Source organism: Alligator mississippiensis, chromosome 2, assembly GCF_030867095.1.
Source record: "Alligator mississippiensis isolate rAllMis1 chromosome 2, rAllMis1, whole genome shotgun sequence".
In the NCBI taxonomy this organism is placed as follows: Eukaryota; Metazoa; Chordata; order Crocodylia; family Alligatoridae; genus Alligator; species Alligator mississippiensis.
In genome coordinates, this window is record NC_081825.1 from 188,543,187 (window position 1) to 188,551,589 (window position 8,403).

Below are 8,403 nucleotides of genomic sequence, written 5' to 3' on the forward strand. Positions count from 1 at the left end.
TCAATCACAGCTTACCCAAAAAAGTGAGTATAAAAGTGGTATAGAATAGTGATAGTGGACTCTGTTTGTAATCTAAGGTATGACATCTAGTTTACTTTAATATTTTATCATTTATAGCTAATAACTGTTAGCTATAAATTGTTACAGTTAGTTTATACAGCTTTAATTTTGCTGCAGGAAATATCTAGGGTGACTGACTTCTGAAAAAGACTTACTAACTACATTTTAAACGCAACACTTTTGGTATTAATTTCTTGAAGGAAGGTAAACAACAATGCAGTCATTAAATAGTAGCAGAGTTGTCCAGACCAGTGGCTTGCAGTATTGTGCATAGCTGGACAGGAGAGCTGGATGTCTCTTTATGTACTTTTGGCAGGCTAAAAAGGCTTGGAAAAGCCCAAGCCAAAAAATCTCTCAAAACTCTTGTTTTAAGCAGGTGAAAGATTTATACAAGCATCCCTATTTCAGTTCATCTTTGAGGTGTGCTCTAATTATAAGAGCTTGAAGTCTCAGTCATTTTTTAATGAAAATGGTAAATTAAAATGTAAGAAAAGGGGATGCTGGAAGGATGAAAATGATAAACCTCAGAACCTACTTGCTTTCTCCATGTCTAATTGTTGATGTATTTAACAGGCAGATTAGGATTTAGCTATGCTAGTCTTTGCTTTGTCACTGGTGAGCTATGGGATGCTGATGAGTCGTATAGGAGCAGGTTTTTCTCTACACTGCTTGCACCACTCTGGAGTCCAATTCCCATAGTCTGTCCAGTGGACTGAGGATTTTTCTACATTTGAAGGTTGATTTGGGTAGGGTGCAAATTTTGAAGTACAACAACCCCAGCCCAGCCCAGCCCCTGGCTTGTTTACTTTTCATTCCATCCAGGAAGAGCACACACCAACTGCTGCAGCTTCCTTAGCCTGACGAAGGGTTTTTGAACCTGAAAGCTTGCTTAATAACTATTCTCCAACCATTTGGGTTGATCTAATAAAAGATATCAAACTCACCCAAGGAACCTTGTCCACTTCTAACTCTAAGCACTTCTAAAATGTCTATATGTAGAGTTGCTCAGCAATTGTCTCAGGTACAGATAAGCTCAGAGGCTCACAAGTGACCAAGCTGCCCTTTCAAAATACTATAAATAGGGCCTGCTTTTATTTAAGTAGTACCAAATACCCTTAGCTTTTCTTGCTTCATGGAGTGCCATAGATACTGATTTATTTCTTAGACACCTCATCACACCCTGTTTTTATTTATATTAGGACTCAGGCTCAGAGACAAAAAAAAAAATGTGTCAAGCACACACAAGTCCTTGAATGATGAACTCAAGAATATGAAAGGACTTAAATCACCATGTTGAAGTATAATAAGAGAAGTAGAACTGCACTATCCTATTGTTTTTTCTGAATTCTAAGATATAGGAACTATTTCTTTCAAAGGAAGAGCCATACACGTGGTCTTCCAGAAGTAGGTCTGGTTTTTTTTCAGTGATTACTAGTTTGGTTTTGTACATCCTCTAATATGCATTTTTGTTTTGCTTTAGTTCATAAGACCTGTTGAGAACATCCTTCGTTTACCCATTCCGATCTTTGCTTTGGCTCTTATTAACTTTTCCCCCAGTAACAGAAGTTGGGGCACACTTCCACTGAACCATGCCTTCAGTATAGACCCAGAAGTAGTACTAAACCCCTTAATATGGCTCCCCTGCACACCTCATTTTATTTCAAAGTATTGCTTAGCTTGAGGAAGGGTACCAGGCATCTGTCTTTGGAGCTCTCAGTACAAGTTAATTACTAAAAATGATGGTATTGCCTGAGGTATTATGTAGGGCTCTTCACTGCTTTCAGGACAGCCTTGCACAGAGGGCTATGGCAGAGGCTCTACTGTATTTTGGGAAAGCAACCCTAAGGAGAGCAATCATTGTGTTTTGCCTTTAGAGGCTGAAGTATGCCTTTATCTTTACAATCCTACCTCCCTGTAGTTTTTGATGGAGTGGTTAGTTGTCCCAGCGGTTCTCGCTCATCTCTTTCCCACACCCTGCTGAATAGGGGGACTGTAAATGCATCTAGCCCCTATAATTAAGAACAGTGGATGCCACTTGCGTGCAGACAGTCCTCCTTATTACCCTGTAAGTTTTCTTCTATTACTGCTTTCCAGGTCAAGGTCCTTCCCCCAAGCAAAATGGGACACCTAAATAGATAGCTGGAATGTACACATCTAACAGCTACCGAAGCCATTTATAAATAATTTTATTTATAAACTCAATTTACATAAAATATGATACTCTTTAAAAACTGCATATGTACAACTTAAGAAAACCTAGCAAGTGCATACAAAAATGCCTTCAATACATTAAAAACTTCAGTTTTCAGATAAATGAGCCTTCACACCAGACACAACTTGGACACCACCTTTAAGACAAAACAAGATTTTATAGTCCTTTTAGTAAAGTGTTTGGAAAAGAGATCCTTTATCTAAATCATATAAGTTCTCAAAACATTCTAGCTGGCAGTGTTAAGGAACAAGGGGACTGGATTTACTAAAAATAACTCAACCTTCCCTTCCCCCTTTTCTAAAGTTTCTCATACAAAAATACGTCTTCATATTGATAGTGTTCCCATAGGCAGTTCAAGTTACTTAAAATAGCATCTGTTTGACTTTACAAAAATTCCCTCCCCCTTTAGAAATAAAAAAGGAAGTTGCAAGTGTTTAGTTTTCCACCCTCCCCACCAAAAATAGTACACAGGTATTAAGGGTGGAAGCCCGATAGCATTCAAGCTACCATTTGAAGTACAAGCATACCATTTCATTGGTAATTAAAGACATGGAGGGCACCATAAACTACTGTACAACAGCAGGTGAACATAGTGGTCCCTAGAACCTATTTACATAATTGCACTTTTAAAAAACAAATAAAAGAGAACTCGGGAGCCACAACAGATTGCTCCAAGAACCCTGGCAGGTGGCTTCTGAAAGTCCAGTTTCTTAAAGTTCTTTGCAGCAGGGCTTTATGAAGGTAGAAAACAGGTTGAAGTAGGAAGAGAACTTTTTGCTCTTCTGTTCATCATAATAGGCATCAAGGACAATGAGGTACTGAGGTCCTGAACATCTCTGCTTTCAAGGCTGTTACAAAATAAATAAATAAAGGCCATTAGTGGTATGTAACTAACAGAGTCCACACAGCTCCTAGAACAGATATGCTGCTTTCTCCCTAGCCATGACTTCTAGGCTAATCAACCTCAGTTCAACTTAAGGCTCACTCACAATGCTGCACACAAGTGATTTATTGTCCTTATGAAGTACAAGCATTAGAGCTGGCTCTTGCGCTGCTCTAATCTGTCCCCTTTGCCCTGGTGGGGGATGGAGGTGGGTGGGAGACAACTCTTGTAAACTTAGTCTCCTCCTCATATATTTTGGAATTTTGCCACTGAGTCTAGCTTTGAAGATGGGGGACAAGGAGACAGGAAAGAAAATCATTCACAAGGCTCCAGCATTTTTAATTCATATTTTTAAACTTAGGTTTTGCACTGTAAAGTCCTCTTTTCTTATCCCCTACCCCAATCTTTCAAGCATCTCCATCCCCATTTGTTTGAAAAAACCCAAGCCTATTCCTAGCATGCTGAACACATACAAAGCTACAAGAAAGCCAACTGTTGCAGATGCTTGTAATCGTGACTGATTTACAACCCCAAACAGTTCTAAGCTAAATCCACATTTGACTCCACTTGATTCCAGGCTTCCCCCCGCTTTTCATTTCCCAGGGAAGTTCACCAACTGTTGCAGAGAGGGAGCTGCCTGCTCAGCCTCTGCCAATTCCTTCCCAGACCCTGACAGTAGGCTGTTGCTTGCAAAAACGCTTGTGCCTTTTGGAACCAGTTAGTCCAAGGCTCAAAATAGACCGGGGAGGGATGCCGGGGAAGTATCTGAATTAACACTTTGCTCTGGGACAATGAGGGCAAGGGAGCCAATTCCAGTGAAGTGCCATTCAAACAGCGCGTGTAAAACTACTGTCCTCCCCACTCCCCTGTCCTATTCTGATGATGTCCAGGGCAATCCGCTACAGGGATGTTTAACCCCTACCCCTGCCTGAAGGCCAGCTCTTACAAGACAGCCAGTGCCCCTTCCCTGCAATGCTCCTGGCTGCTTGCAGTGGTCAGGCACCTGCAAGATGCCATGTAGTACCACAATGCACTCCACCAGATTTGGCAATACCAACATCAGAAGCAGGGGCAAGATAGAAAATATAGGAGGGTGGGAGTGCAGACGGAATGAGGAAGAGGATTGGATGAAGCAAGCTTTGCCACCCCCCCCAAGCACAAGTGCGAGCAAGCTAGCTAAGCACCCCCCCCCCCAAAAGCGGGCATGTGCGTGGGTAAAAAAAAAAAAAAAAGAAGTGCATGCACCAACACCTATAAAAGAGAAAAGTGCATAGAGGAAGCCAAAAGGAGAGGAGTCCCAGCGTGGGGCCTCTCCTCCTGGACCCCAAGACCTCCTGCAGGCAGCTCTTGTGCCTCCAGGACCTGCCTTTCAATCCCCTCCAGCTCGTCCTCCGCCCAGCCCCAGGTATCACAGAAAGCGAGGGTGGCAAGGGACCTCAGGAGGGCACCTCCCCCACGCCCCAGGCAAGGCTCCCCCCACCCCTCTCGCTCGCGGCTGCCCTGCTGCAGGGGGTGCCCCCAAAACTGGTGCCTTTCGGGCCCAGTTAGCGCCCGGCTCACACCGGAGCCGGCTGGCGGGCAGGGCCCCTTACCCGGGAGGCATCAGTAGGGCCCGAACCAGGCGGTGAAGTCGAGCAGGTCTCGCTCCTCGGGGCTGAGCGCCGCGTCGTAGGCGCTGTCGTCCGAGGAGGAGGCGGAGCGCGGGGAGGCGGGCGCGGAGCTGCCGGGCGCCGCGCCGGGCGAGGCGGTGGCAACGGCGGCGGCGGCCGTCGGGGCGGCGGGCGGGCGCAGGCGGCGGGTGGCGGCGTCGTGCTCGGCCAACAGGCGCTGCAGGGCGCCGATGTACTCCACGGCGGAGCGCAGCGTCTCCACCTTGCTCAGCTTCTTGGCGGCGGCGCCGTGCGGCACGTGCTGGCGCAGGGTCTGGAAGCCCAGGTTCACCAGCTTCACGCGGTTGCGCTCGCGCTCGTTGCGCCGCGCCACGGCCGCCGCGCCGGGCCCCGCCGGCTGCAGCTGCAGCGGGCCAGCCCCGGGGAAAGCCAGGCGCCGCTTGCAGCGCAGCAGCTCGGGAGAGCCGCCGCCACGCCGCTTGGGGCCCTTGCAGCGCCCCGCCGGGGGGCCCCTAGCCGGCTGCGGGGCGAGCGCCGCGAAGCCTGGCGGGGGCGCCGCGCCGGCCGTCACCCCGCTGTTCATCGCGGGGCATCGGGCAGAGCACGCAAAAAAAAAAAAAAAAAAAAAAAAATTGGCAAGCGGCTGGGAGCGTGCCCAGCGCGTGGAGCTGCACCCCTGCCTCCTCCTCCCTCCCGAGCCGCCAGCAGCCCAGCCGTGTCAATGGCAGCTCAGGGCGGCTGTGCGGCGGACCCGCTCCGCGCGCGGCCCCTTTATCAGCACGCGCTGGGGCTGCCGCCGCGCGCGAGCCCCCGCCGCCCGCACGCGACGCGCCCGGCGCCGCCCCGCCCCGCCCCGCCCCAGGGGGGAGCCCGCTTGGCAGCCCCGCGCGGCCGGCGCGTGGCTCCCGCCGCCGGCTCCGGCACAGCCCGCTCTGGGGGAGCACGCGCCGCGCCGCATTTGCATCCCGCTGCCGATTGGCGGGGACGCCCGGCTCCTCCGCGCGGGAGCGCCGCCGCCTGGCTCCGCGCGGCCCCCGGCTTCGGCCCCCGCGCCTGAGCGCGGGGGGTGGCAGCGGGGCCTGTCTTCTTTTGTGTGCCCAAATCGAGAACTCTGGGTTCCCAAAGGGCCGTCAGGACTTAGGGGTCTTATTAGACCAGCAGGATTTTCTCCCCCTCACCCCCCGCAAATGTTAATTGCAAGCTTTCAGGCACAAACAGCCTTCATGGGGTATGGGAGGAAAAGATTGCAAAAGCTCTCCTAGGTGCGAATGAAAGTTCGTATTTCATAGGATTTCACAGAGGAGTCAGTGATACCTAAAGGTATCGTTTCTGGACCAAGAGTTCTAGAGGGTGGTGACGCATAGAGGGTGCGCAGGGGTGCACATGCACCCCCAGACCAGAGCCAGTGTTCCCCGCTGAGACGAGGGGCAGGGGAGAGTGCTGGTACCCCCCCTGAGAGCACCGGCCAGGGAGTGGGGGCACCAGGAGCAGTGATCCCCGCGGTTCCCCGATGGCGGATCACACTGACCAGGACTGGGGGGTTCCTCTGCAGTGATTGCGCCAACCCAGGAGTGCCAGGGATCGCCTGCAGGGGACCTCCCCCCCCCAGCGCAATGGGCTACAGGGGAACTCCCCCATCCAGTCAGCAGCCGGGAGGGGGCAAGTGTCCCCCCCCCCAACTCAGGACGCACCAGTCACCCATGGCTCTATAGATTTTTGCATTTCTTTTTGTCTCGGAGCAGCACAGCTACCAAGTACATCCCTGTCTTTTATTAGACACTTGCAAACACCATTTTTCTTTGTTCTCCAGCCAGGAGAGATGACCCCTCCTGCCCCTTCCAGCTCTCCTGTACAATATGAATTTTCTACCCCAGGAGAAATTGTACCATCTTTGCCTTCTCCTATGCCTGAGGAAGAGCACGTGTGTGCCCAAAAGCATGCCAATCAATAAAGAAATGCAAAACCCTGGGTTCAGAGATGAAAGCTTTTATTAGACCGGTGGTTCCCCACCCCTTTTTGCCGTGACCCGCTGCTGGGAGTAGAGTGCAGCGGCGGTGGCAGCCCAGGGGTGGGTGGGGAACTCCCAGCACGCGGCGCAGCTCGTCCTTTGTGTGCAGCACCACCGGCATTGCCCCCATGACCCTCATGTGGGTTGTGACCTGAGGTTGGGTACTGCTGTATTAGACCAACTAAGAAATCACAACAAAAAACAAAAGATCTTTTTCTGCAACTTCTTAGTTGGGCTAATAAAAGGTATCATCTCTGAACCAAGAGTTCTGGAGATGTGCATTTCTTCTTGTCTCAGAGCAGCACCCAAATATGTCCTTGCAAGGTTTTCAAGGGGAGGCTGGACAAGCACCTCGTGGAGTTCATTTGAACCCAGTTACCTCCTGCCCATGGCAGGGGACAGGACTCAATGATCTTACAGGTCCCTTCTGGTCCTTCAATGATTCTATAATAAAGAACAATTTTGTTTCTAGCTGTCTAGTTGGTCTCGGGGTGTGAATTATGGGGGAGATCAGGGGGGCAGCCCCATAATTGACCAAAGGGCCCCCTGTAAGATTTGAAAATTATAATCTGGGGGTCTCCAATTTTATTAGGGCATCATGATGGGCAGCCCAATTTTTTTGCACAGCCCCCCCAAGACTCAAAGTGTAATTTGAACCCTAGTTGGTCTAATAAAAGATATCACCTCTACCACGCTGACTGCTTGTACTTTTAGATGGACACGGCTACAACCTTTATCCCCAGTAATTTCTGAAGCAACAAATTGATGCAGCATATGCAAAACCCAAGTCACTCCCAGCAAGTTTTAACTGACTTTTGGGTTTGCTGTGAGCGCTTTCTTAGGACTGCTTGCCTCAAAATAGGAGGGCTGTTCAAAAAGTATCGAAACTGATGCTGTAGGAAGCAAAATATTTTATTTACAAGGGTTTTGGTTTAGTCTCCTTCAAAGTATGCTCCTTCTGCAGCCACACACTTCTCCCAACATTTCTGCCATTGTTGGAAGTACCTGTGATAAGCAATTTCACAGATTTCATAGACTTTAGGGCTGGAAGGGACCTCGTAAGATCATCAGGTCTAGGCCCCTGCCCAATTTGTGGAATCTCTAAAAACTGCTCAGTCACATTTTGTTTTATGGTTTCCACATCACAAAATCTTTTTCCTTTCAAGGTTTTCTTTAGTTGAGGCAGGAGAAAAAAGTCTCATGGGGCCATATCAGGTGAATATGAAGGCTGCGGCACTTGTGGGATATGGTGCTTGGCTAAAATTGGGCTAAAAATTGCTTCATAAGCTGTGCTGAGTGGGGAGGCATGTTGTTGTGGTGAAGCATCCAAGAGTCGGACACTTATGTTTTTGGTCGTTTTTCTGGTCATTTCATTCCCAAATCGCCAGTTAGAATTGAAGGACATGAACCAGCAGAACTTTCAACTTCTTCTGCTATCTCACGGACAGTCAATCGCCTATCATTTTGTATCAAACTGTGAACCGCTGCCACATTTTCATCATTTTGTGATGCTGAAGGGTGTCCGGAAAGCTCGTCACTTTTGACCAATGATCGTCCTTCTTTAAACCAACACTACCATTCAAAACCTCTTGCACAGCTCATAGTGTCATCACAAAATGCTATTTTAAGT

General features: G+C 49.2%; 1 protein-coding gene across 1 annotated transcript; it reads right to left on the bottom strand.

Moving 5' to 3' along the window:
- Positions 1 to 2,229: 2,229 nt before the first annotated feature.
- On the bottom strand, positions 2,230 to 5,717 carry ASCL2 (achaete-scute family bHLH transcription factor 2). Its single transcript, XM_059722587.1, has 2 exons — positions 4,748 to 5,717; positions 2,230 to 3,120 (listed from the first exon to the last, which is right to left on the bottom strand). The coding sequence occupies exon 1, from the start codon at positions 5,346 to 5,348 to the stop codon at positions 4,758 to 4,760; it is 591 nt and encodes a 196-aa protein (XP_059578570.1). The 5' UTR covers positions 5,349 to 5,717; the 3' UTR covers positions 2,230 to 3,120; positions 4,748 to 4,757.
- Positions 5,718 to 8,403: the final 2,686 nt, after the last annotated feature.